General features: G+C 65.0%; 2 protein-coding genes across 2 annotated transcripts; both read left to right on the top strand.

Annotated features, from left to right (window-relative positions):
• On the top strand, positions 1-5658 carry CHLRE_12g539204v5 (uncharacterized protein). The gene is made up of 7 exons (XM_043068715.1): positions 1-571; positions 1433-1789; positions 2428-2853; positions 3550-3749; positions 3804-4217; positions 4759-4789; positions 5302-5658. The coding sequence occupies exons 1-7, from the start codon at positions 550-552 to the stop codon at positions 5370-5372; spliced, it is 1521 nt and encodes a 506-aa protein (XP_042918809.1). The 5' UTR covers positions 1-549; the 3' UTR covers positions 5373-5658.
• A 3132-nt stretch (positions 5659-8790) lies between these two features.
• Positions 8791-10226, top strand: CHLRE_12g539203v5 (uncharacterized protein). Its single transcript, XM_043068714.1, has one exon. The coding sequence runs from the start codon at positions 8856-8858 to the stop codon at positions 10074-10076; it is 1221 nt and encodes a 406-aa protein (XP_042918808.1). The 5' UTR covers positions 8791-8855; the 3' UTR covers positions 10077-10226.
• The last annotated feature ends 7493 nt before the right edge of the window (positions 10227-17719 follow it).

The raw sequence follows: 17719 nt of genomic DNA, 5'->3' as shown, positions 1-17719 counted from the left end.
GCTATTCTTGCATCCTACTTTCCTTCTGCACAGCTTTGAAACAGTCGACGTCATTTCTCTCGCGCTGTTTGACTTGCTTCCTTTTCTTTTAGGCTTCTTAAGGCCTACGAACCACTGTGAAGCAGTTTGCATTTGTGGGCGTGCTCGTTTTTCGTCAGTCCACTTTGCAGCTGTAGCGCGACACTCCCTCTCCAGCGCCCTTCAGCCTATGCCGGCTTGTGCTTTGGAACTCGACACTGCTATGGAATAGGATTCTGGCGGTTCAGGAGCGTCGCCGTGGAGTTGGCGACATTTTGCTTGTCGGCATTTTAACATCTCGGCGAGCACCACACTTCACCAGCTTGGAGCAGGCGGCGTATCAACCTTTGTGGTTGGTCATTTGCATCCGCGCGTGCAGCAGGGTGCTTTGGGTGTGGCGGTCGGGGGAGCCCTGCAGCACTTAGCTGTTTTTTTGGGGTGTGGCTCGTCTTCGTGCCCTTGTTGCCTGGCGCCCGGCTGCCTGGCGCCCGCCCTGCTGTGATGCCCTGTGAGTGCTGATCTTGGGTAGCTATGCAGTTGCTGGGTGATCCTGGTCAGTTCCGCCTGGTGTCTCAGCGCAGCCAAGACACCAGGGGCCAACACCAGCCATGCAGCACACACACACACGGCGCGGCCGCAACAGCACATGCCGTGCCGTGTGGGGGCCTGCGTTTGGGCATCGCCGCCCACTGCCAGACTTGGCAGCGGACCGCACCCCTGCAGATGGGGGCAGCACTGCCAGCCCGTTCTTCAGCCCCGGGCTGCAGCTCCACCTTGCCCTGTCCACGCATAGCCTGGCGCACGGCGTGCAGGACCTGACGACGCAGCCTCAGGGCCCCAGCCTGCCTTTTTTTTTTTTAAGTCATCCTTACAAGGTTGCGGTGGTAGACGCACTACCACCCTACTGCCAAGGCAGCCTGGATCATATCACAGAACCTTGATAGGGCCAGAGATCAGAGAAGAGAAGAGAAGTTTTTGTTCCACCACACACCTACTGGAAACCTCAACAGCCAGGTGACACCACACACCTACTGGAGTTCTCAACAGCTAGGTGACAACTACAGCCACTGCCATGACCACACAGATCATCTAGAGCTCTCCAGTTGACAGGCCCAGAGCTCCACTTGAATCTTGGATCTTGAACTTGAAAGCTCTCCAGTTGCAGGCCCAGAGCTCCAGCCTTGTACCCCAGAGACTCCCTGCACCACAGGGGGGGTCTACACACCACCAAGGTGTGGATGGGTTTTGGTAAACCAGGGCCCTTCCTGGTGGGGTGATCGGGATTCGAACCCAGGATCTCTCGAAGCCTTAACGAAATCGGCTTGAGTGTCTTAACCATTTAGACGACCCCCCCTCAGGAGGAGGGTGCCTACCTACCCAGTCCTTCTGGTGGGTGCCACCACGGGGCTCCCAGAGGGCGAGCAGCTGTCCTCAGCCGGCGTCCGGGAGGTGACCAGTGCTGCCCTGTCAGTGCTGGACACCATGTGCAGGCAGGGCAACCAGCCGCAGCTCTTGCAGGGTCACTCTCTGCACAGCACAACACAGCAGGCGGGGGATTCGGGGCCCCAGCCGGCGGCACAGTCGCGGCTGGCGGAGCGGGAGGCGGAGTGGCAGCGTGCAGCGGCGCAGCTGACCACCACGGCGGCGCAGCATTTCCACAATAACCCGGTGGCTCTGGACCCCTGGCTTCACCGCACCTCTGCGGCAGCCGGGCTGCAGAACACGCCGGCGAGAGAACTGCAGTCGTATGCGTCCCCGTCCCAGCAGTCGGGTGAGGGGCCGCGGCGGTCCGCGCGGCTGCAGGAGCAGGCGGCGGGAGGGGCGGGACCTAGCACTGGGCCTGCCACGGCGGCGGCGGCAGCAGCGGCGGCGGTGGAGGGCGACCCTCGCATGCCGCCCCCGGATGCGTCCCTTCTGCGGCAGTGCTCGTATCTTCCATCTACACTGTAGAAATGTGCCCAAAATCCGCCGAAGGCGGAGAAAAATTTTTGGGTTTGGGTGCCACGCATCTACGCAGTGTAGACGGTTTGGGCCGGTTTGGGCGCAAAAATGGGGGAAGCGTAGACGTTTTGGGGGGCCTGAGGGCTTAAGTGTAGATGCCGCGGTCAGGGTCATCTACGCATGTGTAGATGCCGGGTGCCTGAGGGCATCTACAAGATACGAGCACTGTTCTGCGGGGTACGTGGCGGAGGCTGTGGAACAGCCACGCCAGTCGGGGGGCAAAGGTCCTGGTGTACAGGCTGCAACATGCTTACCTGCCTTGCGGGCTGTACAGGGCGGGCAAGGGCATTCGGCCACGGGTGACCACGGGGTGCGGGGGGTTGGGGGCGCACTGTCCTCACCCCGCCTGCGGGCCACCTGGCCCGCGGGCGTGGGCCAGCCTGACGCACATCTTCCTGGAGTGTCCAGCTTATGCGCAGGCGAGGACGTGGCTGCAGCAGCTGTGGGCCTGCGTTGCGCCCCAGGCAGCGGCGCCGCCAGTGACGGATGCGGGCTTCATGCTGGGGGACCGCATGGGTATGTGGGCCTCAGGCCCGCGGGGGGCGGGCGCGCTGCTGTGGAGCACTTTGCGGGCCACCTTCTTGTACGCCGTCTGGTGTGCGTACTGGTCCCGCGAGCCTGCTAAGCAGACGTCGGAGCATGTGGTTCGGGAGGTGGTCAGCGAGCTGCGCAGGGTGATGCAGCTGCGTTTCACTGCCGCCACGCTAACCCCTGAAACCCTGTCGGCTCTGCCCACTCAGCTTCTCACCGCACAGCTCAAGGCGGCTAAGCTGGAGCACTTTGTTGCCATCTGGTCGGCGGGTGGCGCGCTTTGTGAAGTGGAGGAGGTTCAGGGTGGGTCACCGAAGTTGAACTTGCGGCTGACGCTTGCATCACCTGTGCAGGCCCCCTAGGTTTCCTTCTGGGCAGCGTTTCTTTCCAGGCACTGGCGTGGCGTATTATCGTCATCAGCTTGTCTGGCGCCCATGAGTACTAGCTCTGGCTGGAGTGGCAGCGCCTGGGCGGCTGTGGGACTTCCTGCACAGCACGTCTTGCAGCGGACTGGAGCCCGCTTAGTCAGCGCCACATCTGGCCCGTTTAGTTTTCTGCTTGTGTCTCCTCTGCCGGTTCTCCTGGGGTGTTGCTTAAGCAACCGACTTGTGGGGGTGGGGTGGGTTTGGGCGGGGCGGGTGCGTAGCGCTGGTGTTTCCTCTTCTGGCGCGCGGTGGTGGTGGTTCTTGCGGTTAGGCTGTGGTGTAGGCTGGTGCTTGGGTTAGGTCTGGCGGTGTTTTTGTGCTACCCCGCCCGGGGGGCGGGGGGGCCAGCCTTCTGCTCTGTCTGCCGTGTCGGGGTGGGGTGGGGTGGGATGGTTGGGGGTGGTTGGTGGCGGTTTTCGAGGTGTTTGTTTTCTGTTTTTCTTCTCTTTGCTTCTCTTCTTGCCCTGTCAGGGTTCTGGTCTCGGGGACCAGGCTGCTTTCGGGCAGTAGGGGGGCAGCGCGTCTGCCCCTGTTCAACCTTGTAAGGATGATTCCTCAAAAAAAAAAAGCACAGGCCGCCCCTCCCGCACGTTTGCGGGGCTGGCCTTCAGCCGGCGCGCGACCAGCGCAAGCAAAGCAGCCTTCACAGCGGAGCTCATGCGCAAGTCGCCGCTGGCGGTACCGCTCCAGCGCGGTCAGGCTGTCCTCACGGTTCACGTGCCAGTGGACACCCGGCCCATCATTCCGGGCACCTACACCGTCACGGTCAAGATGGTAGGGGGCCCTGTGTGGGGGGCTTTCCGCGGTCGCACCAATTTGGTGCTGCAGGCGGGCGGCTATCCCACCACCTCGGACCCCTCTAACCTGGCGTGTGCTTATGTGGTCTCAGAGCAGTGCGCCAAATCGGTGGGCCCCAAGGGGGAGCCCCAGGCCCCCGCGGGCCAGGGCATCACCAACCACATCTTTGCCTGTGTGCGGGGCCCCATCTGGGACCCGCAGCTCTCTCACCTGCACTGTGCCAAGTTTGAGATGCCCGGTGAGGAGCCCATGCAGGTGGAGGTCCGTGGCGCCCCCCAGGCGGCTGGGACAGCCACGACAGCTGCGGCAGGCAGCCCTGCTCCGGCTGCAGCCGGGGTCGCCGACCTGGGTGGCAACACCTTGGGTGGGGGGATGCCCGCGGCTGCCATGGCGACCGCAGCGGACATCGTTGACCACGTAGGGGACGTGCAGATGCAGGAGGCGGCGGGTTTGGGTGACGCGGTGGCTGCAGCTGGTGGCGCCAGTGGGCCACTTAGCGGGGCCCCGCCCCTGCTGCCAGCCCTACCGTTCCAGCCCCTATTAAACCGATTGGTATGGGGGCGGTTACCGGGCAGTCACCCTCATAAACCGATGGTCAGCGTCGGTTAGCATCGGTCAGGATTGGTATGGGTTGGCTGATCGGTAAAACCTCGGTAAACTTTGATAAAATGGTAACTTCCTGGTAACCCATTGGTATGTGGCTCCTGCCCAGCCCTTGTCCAGGCTCTGCCCAGGCTCGCGCAGCCCCCACCCAGATGCCGCCCAGGCCCGCCCAGCTGCCGCCCAGGGCCGCCCAGGGCCGCCCAGCCGCCGCCCAGGCCCGCCCAGCTGCCACCCAGGCCCGCCCAGCCTGGCCAGGGCCTGCCCCCAGCGTAGATGCGTGCAGCTCTGGCCGCGGCCGTGCCTTCGGCAATGGCTGGGGGTGTTATGCTAGGAGACCACATTGGGGCGGAACTGTCAGCGGCTCCCTATTGGTCACCCGCAGGTAACTCATCACTCGCTGCCCAGCCACGATGGTGCGTGCCTTATGCTTAAGGTAGGGGCCTGCCCTCTTCCCTCACACACACCGTGGGAGGACTTATAATACCTGTACTAGCTGCCCCCCCGCATGGTAATGCACACAGATGTTTACAAACAGCAATATTGGGAGCAAGGTGTGCGTCTTCTTCTTCACCCCATACCATCCATGATCATCCCACTGCTGATCTTGCCGTCTCCCCTTGATGCTTCCCAATCCACGTAGTCTACCAAACCACAACTGTGCAGCATGCATTGATGGCATTTAGCAGCGCCGCGCCTCCTCCCTACGTCAGTGTTTCGGCCCCTAACCTCACCAACCCCCATAACCTGCCCCCTTCACCCCCACCCGCACCCACCTGGCCCCTGTACCCTCGCCAGCCCAGAAGGCCATGTAAGAGCTCCCAAATGTAGTGTTTGTTAAGTGGGAACATATGGGCGAGAAGTCTGGGGCGAGGCCTGTGGGATCCTTGGGGCGGCCTCGCCCCTGCCGAGCCCCTGAACCCCCCAGCGTGCCCCCCCAGTAACCCTCCGGCAGTCGCTGACGGCCGAGCTCAGACCGCCGCGCTTCCTGAGCTGTAAACTTACTTTAGTAATGTAGTTGCATGTAGTGTATGCTTCCTGAGCATAGGAATGCACCTGAGCAGCTGGCTGTGTCGACCGAAGCAGCAATGAACCCCCCCGGTCACTACTGTCACTTGGCGCATGGCTTTAGCGGTTGATATCAATAGTCTGTTATGCATTTAGAGTACTTGTCCCAGAAATTCGGGCTTTTCGGGTGTCTCAGAGAAAGTGGTCGAGCGTCCCCCGGCCGGGGGACGCAAACCCATCTTCGTCAACTCGTTGACTTGTGTAAATTAACTTGGCCACACTGTGCATATTGACTACTGCCTATAAAAATCAATCAACGCCAACACTCAAAGCCGTCCCCGAGTGCGGAGTGCTTTACATCACCGGGTTGAGGCCGTTTTCTCCTTCTTACATCCTCCCTAGTACACTAAGTTAAAAGCTGACATCTTTCCCAGTACATTGCGCAGGCCTTCCGTTGGGGTCTGAGGGAAAAACGCTAGCCTCTGCATGGGGTTCCTGCGGGCCTTCAACTTCAAGCAGCCAATTTACATATGCTGTGATAACTGATATACCTGTATACATATAATTTATATACTACATTTCATTATAGAGCGTTTGCTCGCTCTCCCTCATTCCGCCCCTCGCCAGTCGCTATTTTGCTTTGTAAACACAAAAATAAGGCTACTTCTAATGTCAGTAGAACAAGAGCTGGTGGCTGAGGCTGCTTTGTTGGCTTGGGATGCGAGTTCTCGCGCTGCTGACCGCTCGTTCGTTGACCAGCTCGGCGACGCTGCTGCTGAGACGTCAGCTGAAGCCAGCTATCACATGAGACTTACAACTGTGCCTCATAAATGATCAGCTGTGCTTTTAATGTTTTAATGGGGAAGTCTAAAAACGCCATACATTCAACATCACGTTCAGCACGACCGTTGTCGCGCCTCACAGAAGTCCACAGGTTAGTCCACAGGCTAAAATGAAGACGGGAGGCTTTAAACCTGCAGCCTGGATTGCCCGCCCGGCCATGTGTCACAACCCCGTGTGTGTATGTGTACTTGCAGGATCCTCCGCCATGCTCTTGAGGACGATTCTAGGAGCCATTCGAGGGTGAGTCCATGGGAAATATGTTTGAGGAGATGCCGTAGATGCAGGTAGATGCAGGTCCCCAGCGGCTGCAACCCTGGCGCAAGATGGTTCGCAACCCCTTCACTCACGTTGTGTTCGCTAGTCGGAGCCCCAGCCTTCAAGAGATGACTGTTTGCTGCCTCCCTTACTAGCGCTGTATGGTATGTATGTCTATATCACTTCCTGGTACCTCTAGTCTGTGTCACATACCCGCCTGCTGCCACACGCCCCTTCCCCCAGGTCGGCTGGCTGGACTGCTGCCACACCTGCAACATTGTGTTTAGCAACGGTGAGTGTCCGCATCACCAGTGGGCATACACACCAAAACACATACAGGCCCGCTTCATGAGATAGGTCCGGTGCACTGCCAAGCACTCTGTTCTTGGCCGGCAGCCTTGCATTGGCATTGGCACCTTGCGGCAGGAGTGCAGGGTGTGTTCACATGTGTGCACGCGTGCATGCAGGTGCAGCCAGTGGAGGCAGAACTACAGGAGCTAGCATGACACGAGCTGTCCGGCACTAGAGTTGGAGACGGGCGCGGTGGCACCAGTGGCGGCTGCTGTGGAGGCGGGTGATGTGCCGACTGCAGTGGAGGCGGGTGTCAAGGTGGTGGGAGACGTCATGCCCAGCAGACACGCCAATGGTTGTTGTTGCACGTTTGACACATCCATACCATTTAGACATCATATGACAGGCTTGGGTTAATGGCACAGACGTAATATAGTGTTGTAGACAGTGGCAGACCAGGAGAGCAAGACTGTGGTGGGCTTTGAATGCACGGAGACTCAGCTGGAGAGTGCCAAGGAGTAGGGAAGCAGACTAACTGAGTATGGTGTTGTTGGTGAGTTGGACTGGGAACACAAGGCAGGTGACCTCCTCGCTGCCCTGCCGCCGTTGGTCTCTTGGGCACGAGGTGAAGTACATTGATGCAGTCAGTGGAATGCAGTAGTATTGGTGCGTGGGGGCAGTTGACATGGGTTGGCATGGTGCACTTGGTACTAAACTGCAGCAGGCTGATGTGTGTGGTCACTGCTAGGGCGGGGCTTGTATATCATGGCAGCATCATGTAAAGGAGACACTGTACAGGCCACAATGAACAACCCTAAACCCAGGCTGGCAGGCGGGCTGGGCGGCATGCAGCTGGGCGGGGGCTGGGCGGCATGCAGCTGGGCGGGGGCTGGGCGGGCCTGGGCGGGGGCTGGGCGGGCCTGGGCGGGGGCTGGGCGGCAGGCGGCAGCTGGGCGGGCCTGGGCCGCAGCACGGTAACCAAGCGGTCACTGCAAGGTAACCAGTTGGTCCGACACTGGTTACCACACGGTCTGTTAACCGCTGGTAACCAGTGAGGCGGTCTATTAACCGTCGGTTAGCGGCCTCAAGCCCAAATAAACCGATGGTAACCCGAGTGCCAAACCGGCCATTCCTCCCGGGATAACCGCTGGGTAACCAGCGATTAACTGATGGTTTAATAGGGGCTGGAACGGTAGGGCAGTTCTGGTGGCGGGGGGAAGCAACCGTGCTGCTGCGGCTGCCCTGCGGGCCGCGCTGCAGCAGCAGCCCTCTTCACAGCAGCGGGTGGCAACGGGAGGGCTTAGCGGGGTCCAGCCGGCGGAAGGCGTGGGGGGGCCGCCGGCGGCCAGGCCTCGCCCTGCCGGTGCTGGGCCGGCTGGCGTGCAGCAGCAGCACAGTGGCGCTCCCGCGCCACGGCCGCCCTTGGATCAGCGGGCCGCCACCGGGCAGGACCAGGAGCAGACCGCTGTGATGCGGCGGTACTTGGCCGAGCTGGCGGACCTCAATCTCCAGCAGAAACGGCGGTTACAGCAACAGCAGCAGCAGGAGCTGCAGCGCCAGGTGCAGCCGCCCAGACCCCGGACCGGCTCCCAGGTTGTGGTCCTGGCCACGCGGGGGGGGCAGGACGGGGTGGGCGGTGGCCCTGGCGCGGCAGTGTCACGGCGTGGGCAATGTGTTGACGTAGTTGACCACGTGGGGGACGTGCAGATGCAGGAGGCGGCGGGTGTGGGTGACGCAGCGGCTGCCGCTGGTGGCGCCCGCGGACCACCCGCCGTGGCCTCGCCCTCGCTGCCAGCTCTGGTGGCGGGGGGAAGCACCCGTGCTGCTGCGGCTCCCCTGAGGGCCGAGCGGCAGCAGCAGCCCTCTTCACAGCAGCGGGTGGCAGCGGGAGGGCTTAGCGGGGGGCAGCCGTCGGCAGGCGTTGGGGGGCCGCCGGCGGCCAGGCGTCGCAGTGCCGATGCTGGGCCGGCTGGTGCGCAGCAGCAGCCCAGTGGGGCTCCCGCTGCACAGTCGCCCTTTGATCAGCGGGCAGCCGCCAGGCAGGATAAGCAGCTGGCAGCTGTGATGCAGCGGTACTTAGCCTACATGGCGGACCTCCATCTCCAGCAGCAGCAACGGCGGGTACAGCAACAGCAGCAGCAGGAGCAGCAGCGCCAGGTGCAGCCGCCCAGGCCCCGGACCGGCTCCCGGTTTGGGGTCCTGGCCACGCTGGGGGGACAGGACGGGGCGGGCGATGGCGCGGCCACGGCGGCGTCCGGGCATGGGCGACGGGTGCAACCAGCCGCGCACGCACCGCCGCCGCCGCCGCAGCAACAGCCCAGCTCCAAAGGGCGCTGCGGCCCCGCCCAGCTCCCGCAGCAGAGGGCAGGGCGCTTGGGCGGCGGGCTGCCTCCCCCGCAGGACGGTGATAGCGCGCCGCCGCACGTGCCCACTGGGCGGCCGGCCAGGGGACAGCAGGCTGGTGGGGGCAGCGGGTCGGGGCGCCAGGGTGGAGGAGCGGGGCGGGCAGGGACCCAGGCGCCGCCCCAGGCGGGGCCGCCACTGCAGACGTCACAACCGGCGGGTGGTGGTAAGGACAGGGGCAGGGGCCTGGGCACGCTGGCTGGGGTTTCGGCCGACACGGCTGGGCGCGCTGGTGGGGGTGCGGGCAGTGAGGCGGAGTACGGGGCCGTTTGCCTGAATCGTGACACGTGTGTTGCCATCGGCTCTGACCTCGTGACGCACCAGAACCGCTGCGCAGATGTGCAGGGGTATGAGTGGACGCAGCTTGGCCGCGATGCGCTTGGTGGCCGCCTCCTCGCCTACCTCCGTGACCAGGGCGCCACCGTACCGGACTGGGCCGTCTGCCGCGTGCCGGCCGGCCGTACCGCCGTCCTGGCACAGCTGCACGACGAGTTCACTGGCTGGTGGCGCCTATACTCAGCCCAGCCTGCAGACACGCCCCTGCCTTCCGACGTGACGGAGCAGCTGGATGACGCCGCGCAGCAGGTGCAGACGGCCTACATGGACTACGTGCTCCTAGACGCCCGCACCCTGCGGTCCGCTAAGCGTGGGCCGGCGGACCCCGGCGGGGCCAGCGGGCCTAGCCGCCGGCAACGCCAGCACCGCAGCCGCAGTACCTCCAGCCTCATGAGCCTGGGCAGCGCTCCATTGCGCCCCGGCGGCGCCAGCTCAGGCGCCGCTAGCATGAGCACCAGCAGCGGCGGCGCGCCCCCCAGCCAGGGTGGCGCCCCCCGCCGCAAACGCCACAGCAGCAACAGCAACCGCAACCGCCACGGCGCTGCCGTGGCCGGCGGGGGCTCATAATGCGGCCACCAGTGGGAGCGGCGAACCTTCGGCTGCTGACAGTGAATGTCAACGGCCTGGGCTCGCCGCTCAAGGCGCGGGCGCTGGTCTCGCACCTGCAGCAAGTTGGGGCGGATGTGGCGATGGTGCAGGAGACCCACGCTACTGACACGACAGCGCTGGAGTCTTGCCTTCGTGCCGCGCAGGGGGCGTGCCTTCCGTGGCGCCACTGCCTCGCTGCCAGCCCGGCAGCGTCGCCCCACTCCTGTGGGGCGGCTATCCTGGCGCGGAGTCGGCTGTCCCTTCCAGGCTGCGTACTGCAGCCGCCGTCACCGGATGCGGCGGGCCGTGTGGTATGTTGGGATTGGGACGTGGGTCACTTGCGCCTGCGCTTCGTGTGTGTGTATGCGCCCACGGCCGTGGCGGACAAGCCTGCTTTCTTTGCCGGGCTGCATCCCCACCTGGCCATGGACAGGGTGCTTGTTGTCGGTGGGGACTGGAACTGTGTCACCGATGCCAGTCAGGAGGCGGCCCCTAGCCCGTCACGTGCTGCAGGTGCCCCGCAACTTGCCAGCCTCCTCGCCCAGTTCAGTCTGGTGGACCCTTGGGCGAGCAAGCGTGGCGGCGCCAAGGGCTACACGCATCCGGCCACGCCCAAGCCGGCCACTCCTGCACGCCTGGATCGGTGGTATGTCAGTGCCACCGCGGCGCCGTGGGTGGTGGATGTCGCTCGCACGTATGGGGCGCCTGGGGACCACAACGGTGTGCTGCTCACCCTGTCCTTGCCCGACCTGCCACATGCGCACCGGGAGCAGTGGCGCTTCCCCACATACCTGCTGTTTCACCCCTCGCTGCGTTTGGAGCTCGAGCAGCGCTTGGAGGCGCACATTGCCGCAAATCCCGTGGCCAGTACAGGTGACAGCGCTTGCACGCAATGGGAGGCGGACAAGTTCTTCTTGCGGGAGGCCGCCACCAGCATCCACCGTCGGCATGCACGCCAGACCCGGGATGGGCTGCATGGCGTGGTGCTGGCCGCAGACACGGCCGCTTCCCTGGCCGACCGGCCGGGTGCCAGCGCCGCGCAGCGTCAGGCTGCGGCCATGGCCAACTTGGCGGTGCGGGAGGAGCGGGCAGCTGCCGCAGCGGCCAGCCACAATGCCCGCGCTGCACTGATGGAGGAGCATGGGGAGCGGGGCACTCGTTGGTTCCATCGGCAGGCTGACGAGCCAGCAGCCGGCTGCAACATGCTTACCTGCCTTGCGGGCTGTACAGGGCGGGCAAGGGAATTCGTCCACGGGTGACCACGGGGTGCGGGGGGTTGGGGGCGCACTGTCCTCACCCCGCCTGCGGGCCACCTGGCCCGCGGGCGTGGGCCAGCCTGACGCACATCTTCCTGGAGTGTCCAGCGTATGCGCAGGCGAGGACGTGGCTGCAGCAGCTGTGGGCCTGTGTTGCGCCCCAGGCAGCGGCGCCGCCAGTGACGGACGCGGGCTTCATGCTGGGGGACCGCATGGGTATGTGGGCCTCAGGCCCGCGGGGGGCGGGCGCGCTGCTGTGGAGCACTTTGCGGGCCACCTTCTTGTACGCCGTCTGGTGTGCGTACTGGTCCCGCGAGCCTGCTAAGCAGACGTCGGAGCATGTGGTTCGGGAGGTGGTCAGCGAGCTGCGCAGGGTGATGCGGCTGCGTTTCACTGCCGCCACGCTAACCCCTGAAACCCTGTCGGCTCTGCCCACTCAGCTTCTCACCGCACAGCTCAAGGCGGCTAAGCTGGAGCATTTTGTTGCCATCTGGACGGCGGGTGGCGCGCTTTGTGAAGTGGAGGAGGTTCAGGGTGGGTCACCGAAGTTGCACTTGCGGCTGACGCTTGCATCACCTGTGCAGGCCCCCTAGATTTCCTTCTGGGCAGCGTTTCTTTCCAGGCGCTGGCGTGGCGTATTATCATCAGCAGCTTATCTGGCGCCCCATGTGTCATAGCTCTGGCTGGCGTCGCAGCGCCTGGGCGGCTGTGGGCCTTCCTGCACAGCGCGTCTTGCAGCGGACTGGAGCCCACTTAGTCAGCGCCACATCTGGCCCGTTTAGTTTTCTGCTTGTGTCTCCCCTGCCAGTTCTCCTGGGGTGTTGCTAAAGCAACCGACTTGTGGGGGTGGGGTGGGTTACGGCGGGTCGAGTGATGGTAGCACTGGTGTTTTCCTTTCTGGCGCGCGGTGGTGGTGGTTCTTGTGGTTAGGCTGTGGTGTAGGGTGGTGCTTGGGTTAGGTCTGGCGGTGTTTTTGTGCAACCCCTCCCGGGGGGCGGGGGGGCCAGCCTCCTGCTCTGTCTGCCGGGTCGGGGTGGGGTGTGGTGGGATGGATGGGGGTGTTTGGTGGCGGTTTTCGAGGTGTTTGCTTTCTGTTTTCTTCTCTTTTCTTCTCTTCTTGCCCTGTCAGGGTTCTGGTCTCGGGGACCAGGCTGCTTTCAGGCAGCAGGGGGGCAGCGCGTCTGCCCCTGTTCAACCTTGTAAGGATGATTCCTCAAAAAAAAAGCCGGCGCGCAGGAGCCCATCACGCACTTGAAGGTGCCGGGGCAACCGGCGCCTGTGGCGCTCACGGGGCCGGGCACGCGCAACACTGTCTCAGCAGCCGCCGCAGCCATGTACAGCAGCACCTACAGCACCAGCCCCACCGGCCTGTTCCGCGTGCAGCCGGTCTGTACGGCGTCGCAGCAACAGCTTCTGGCGGCCATTGACCGCAAGGTTCCGGCGGATCTGCACGCCGCCGCAGAGGGGTCCGGTGACGGCGCCCTCAGTGATGCCGAGCTGATGGCAGCGCTGGCTGGCTCCGCCAATGGTCAAGCACCTGGGTCGGACGGGGTCCCGTACGAGGTGTACAAGGTCTTCTGGGCACTGCTGGGCCCGCGCTTGTGTGCTGCTGCTGCCGCTGCCTTTGCTGCCGCTGCAGACGCCCACGATGGTGGCGAAATGGCGGCGGCGCTGCCCGCCTCCTGGCGGGAGGGCATCATTACGCTCATCTACAAGGGCAAAAGCCTGGACCGCGCCGAGCTGGCGTCCTACCGGCCCATCACGCTGCTCAACTGCGACTTCAAGATGGTGTCCAAGGCCGTCAGCGCCCGCCTGCAGCCCGCCCTGGATGCAGTTGTGGATGAGCTGCAGACCGCGTTCATCACCGGCCGCTGGATTGGAGACAACGCGCTGTACCTCCAAGGCCTGATCGAATGGATGCGCCTGGACGTGGGCGCGGACGGCTCGCCACGGCAGGGTGGTGCGCTGTACTTCTTGGACATTGAAAAGGCGTATGACCGGGTGCACCGGCAGTGGCTGTATGCGTCCGCGGAGGGACTTGGGTTTGGGCCGCGCATGCTGCGCTGGATCCGCCTGCTCACTGCCAACGGCTCCGCCCGTGTGTGTGTGAACGGGATGCTCTCTGACGCCTTCCCAGTGCTGAACGGCTTGCCGCAGGGCAGCACCGCCTCACCACCCCTGTGGGTCATCCAGATGCAGCCACTGACGTCCTTTCTGCGGCGGCAGGTGGGGGTGGGGTGGGTTTTGGGCGGGGCGAGTGCGTAGCGCTGGTGTTTTCTTTTCTGGCGCGCAGTGGTGGTGGTTCTTGCGGTTAGGCTGTGGTGTAGGTTGGTGCTTGGGTTAGGATTGGCGGTGTTTTTGTGCAACCCCTCCCGGGGGGCGGGGGGGCCAGCCTCCTGCTCTGTCTGCCGGGTCGGGGTGGGGTGGGGTGGGATGGTTTGGGGTGTTTGGTGGCGGTTTTCGAGGTGTTTGCTTTCTGTTTTCTTCTCTCTTCTTCTCTTCTTGCCCTGTCAGGGTTCTGGTCTCGGGGACCAGGCTGCTTTCTGGTAGCAGGGGGGCAGCGCGTCTGCCCCTGTTCAACCTTGTAAGGATGATTCCTCAAAGGTGGAGCAAGGGGCACTGCGCACGCCCCTGTTACCCAGCGGCGAGCAGGCGCCACCGGCTGCCCACCACGCTGACGACACGACCCTCACGGCGCGCGACCCGGCGGTGGACGGGCCGGTCCTGATGGCGGCAGTACAGCTGTTCTGCCGCGCGTCCAACGCCCGTGTCCATCCGGACAAGAGCAAGGCCATGGGCCTTGGCAGGTTTGCGCACCTGACGGGCCCTTGCCCACACACGGGGGTGCCGTTTACCACTGGCGCCGTGACGCACCTGGGTGTGCCCCTGTCGTGGGACTCTGATGCGGCTGCAGCTGACCTGTACACCCGGCGGGCTCGCGGCATGGCGTTTGTGGCGCGTCTGTGGGCTGCCCTGTCTCTGACCCTCGTTGGCCGTGTGCACATTGCGAAGCAGGTGCTGGCGGCGAAGCTGGCCTACCACTTCAGCTTCCTCAACCCGCCGCCTGCGCAGCTGAAGGAACTCACCAACCTGGTGGACCACTTTGCTGCGCGCTCCATGCACGCTGAAGACGCCAGCCTGGTGTCACACGGGAACCCGCTCCTGCTGCCAAAGCGGGAAACGGCCTGTCTGCCGCACAAGGATGGGGGTGTCAACCACGTCGACCTGCCTGCGTTCCTGTCTGCCCTGCAAGCTAAGACCTTCGCCCTCCTTGCCCAGCCAGGCCGGCAACCCTGGAAGATGCTCACCCGGGCGCTGCTTACTCATGTGCGCCCGGACTCCGCCACCACGTGGGCGTGGGTGTACAGCGACGCGCCGGCACCAGCGGGGCTGCCTGCCCGGCTGGCGGCCGCGGTCGGCCACGTGCGGAGCGCGGGCGTGGAACAGCATCCGCCGCAGCCAGCCACTCAGCCGCCAGCGGCGCCGCCACAGTGGCGGGTTAGCCTGGACCAGCTGTGGGTGGCTAACGCTGCGGGGGCTGTGTCCTACGTCCACTACACGGGGCGGCTCTTGGAGCCTGGGCCTGGCGTGCTGCCCCCGGCGGTGGATGGGGCGTGGCAGCCTGCCTGTGTGCTGCAGCATCGCAAGCCGCGGCACCTGTGGACCTTTGAAGAGCGGGCGGCGTACGATGCAGCATCACCAGGGGACCGGGCGGGGGCGTGGCCTCGGGCGCCGTACTTCCTGGCGCCGGAGGCTGGGGTGGTGGTGCACCCGGAGCACTGCCGGATTGCGGGTGTCAGCTTGGCGGACTACACGGTGCGGGACGTGCGGCGGGCCATCACCGCGGTTAACCCGGCCGCACCTCCGGCTCCGGCCCGCCCCGCAGCCATGCCGTGCCCGGCGCCAACACAGCAGGCGGGGGGTTCGGGGACCCAGCCGGCGGCACAGTCGCGGCTGGCGGAGCGGGAGGCGGCGTGGCAGCGTGCAGCGGCGCAGCTAACCACCACGGCGGCGCAGCATTTCCACAATAACCCGGTGGCTCTGGACCCCTGGCTCCACCGCACCTCTGTGGCAGCCGGGCTGCAGAACACGCCGGCGAGAGAACTGCATTCGTATGCGTCCCCGTCCCAGCAGTCAGGTGAGGGGCCGCGGCGGTCCGCGCGGCTGCAGGAGCAGGCGGCGGGAGGGGTGGGACCTAGCACGGGGCCTGCCACGGCGGCGGCGGCAGCAGCGGCGGCGGTGGAGGGCGACCCTCGCATGCCGCCCCCGGATGCGTCCCTTCTGCGGGGTACGTGGCGGAGGCTGTGGAACAGCCACGCCAGTCGGGGGGCAAAGGTGCTTGTGTACCGGCTGCAACATGCTTACCTGCCTTGCGGGCTGTACAGGGCGGGCAAGGGCATTCGGCCACGGGTGACCACGGGGTGCGGGGGGTTGGGGGCGCACTGTCCTCACCCCTCCTGCGGGCCACCTGGCCCGCGGGCGTGGGCCAGCCTGACGCACATCTTCCTGGAGTGTCCAGCTTATGCGCAGGCGAGGACGTGGCTGCAGCAGCTGTGGGCCTGCGTTGCGCCCCAGGCAGCGGCGCCGCCAGTGACGGACGCGGGCTTCATGCTGGGGGACCGCATGGGTATGTGGGCCTCAGGCCCGCGGGGGGCGGGCGCGCTGCTGTGGAGCACTTTGCGGGCCACCTTCTTGTACGCCGTCTGGTGTGCGTACTGGTCCCGCGAGCCTGCTAAGCAGACGTCGGAGCATGTGGTTCGGGAGGTGGTCAGCGAGCTGCGCAGGGTGATGCAGCTGCGTTTCACTGCCGCCACGCTAACCCCTGAAACCCTGTCGGCTCTGCCCACTCAGCTTCTCACCGCTCAGCTCAAGGCGGCTAAGCTGGAGCACTTTGTTGCCATCTGGTCGGCGGGTGGCGCGCTTTGTGAAGTGGAGGAGGTTCAGGGTGGGTCACCAAAGTTGAACTTGCGGCTGACGCTTGCATCACCTGTGCAGGGCTCCAGTCCGCTGCAAGACGTGCTGTGCAGGAAGTCCCATAGCCGCCCAGGCGCTGCCACTCCAGCCAGAGCTAGTACTCATGGGCGCCAGACAAGCTGATGACGATAATACGCCACGCCAGTGCCTGGAAAGAAACGCTGCCCAGAAGGAAACCTAGGGGGCCTGCACAGGTGATGCAAGCGTCAGCCGCAAGTTCAACTTCGGTGACCCACCCTGAACCTCCTCCACTTCACAAAGCGCGCCACCCGCCGACCAGATGGCAACAAAGTGCTCCAGCTTAGCCGCCTTGAGCTGTGCGGTGAGAAGCTGAGTGGGCAGAGCCGACAGGGTTTCAGGGGTTAGCGTGGCGGCAGTGAAACGCAGCTGCATCACCCTGCGCAGCTCGCTGACCACCTCCCGAACCACATGCTCCGACGTCTGCTTAGCAGGCTCGCGGGACCAGTACGCACACCAGACGGCGTACAAGAAGGTGGCCCGCAAAGTGCTCCACAGCAGCGCGCCCGCCCCCCGCGGGCCTGAGGCCCACATACCCATGCGGTCCCCCAGCATGAAGCCCGCGTCCGTCACTGGCGGCGCCGCTGCCTGGGGCGCAACGCAGGCCCACAGCTGCTGCAGCCACGTCCTCGCCTGCGCATAAGCTGGACACTCCAGGAAGATGTGCGTCAGGCTGGCCCACGCCCGTGGGCCAGGTGGCCCGCAGGCGGGGTGAGGACAGTGCGCCCCCAACCCCCCGCACCCCGTGGTCACCCGTGGCCGAATGCCCTTGCCCGCCCGGTACAGCCCGCAAGGCAGGTAAGCATGTTGCAGCCGGTACACCAGCACCTTTGCCCCCCGACTGGCGTGGCTGTCCCACAGCCTCCGCCACGTACCCCGCAGCAGGGACGCATCCGGGGGCGGCATGCGAGGGTCGCCCTCCACCGCCACCGCTGCTGCCGCCGCCGCCGTGGCAGGCCCCGTGCTAGGTCCCGCCCCGCCCGCCGCCTGCTCCTGCAGCCGCGCGGACCGCCGCGGCCCCTCACCCGACTGCTGGGACGGGGACGCATACGACTGCAGCTCTCTCGCCGGCGTGTTCTGCTGCCCGGCTGCCGCAGAGGTGCGGTGGAGCCAGGGGTCCAGAGCCACCGGGTTATTGTGGAAGTGCTGCGCCGCCGTGGTGGTCAGCTGCGCTGCTGCACGCTGCCACTCCGCCTCCCGCTCCGCCAGCCGCGACTGTGCCGCCGGCTGGGTCCCCGGACCCGCCGCCTGCTGTGCTGGCGCCGGGCACGGCATGGCTGCGGGGCGGGCCGGAGCCGGAGGTGCGGCCGGGTTGGCCGCGGTGATGGCCCGCCGCACGTCCCGCACCGTGTAGTCCGCCAAGCTGACACCCGG

This window comes from Chlamydomonas reinhardtii, chromosome 12 (assembly GCF_000002595.2).
Source record: "Chlamydomonas reinhardtii strain CC-503 cw92 mt+ chromosome 12, whole genome shotgun sequence".
Taxonomy (NCBI): Eukaryota; Viridiplantae; Chlorophyta; class Chlorophyceae; order Chlamydomonadales; family Chlamydomonadaceae; genus Chlamydomonas; species Chlamydomonas reinhardtii.
The sequence above is the reverse complement of the archived record's forward strand: the minus strand, read 5'-3'. Positions and strand labels throughout refer to the sequence as shown.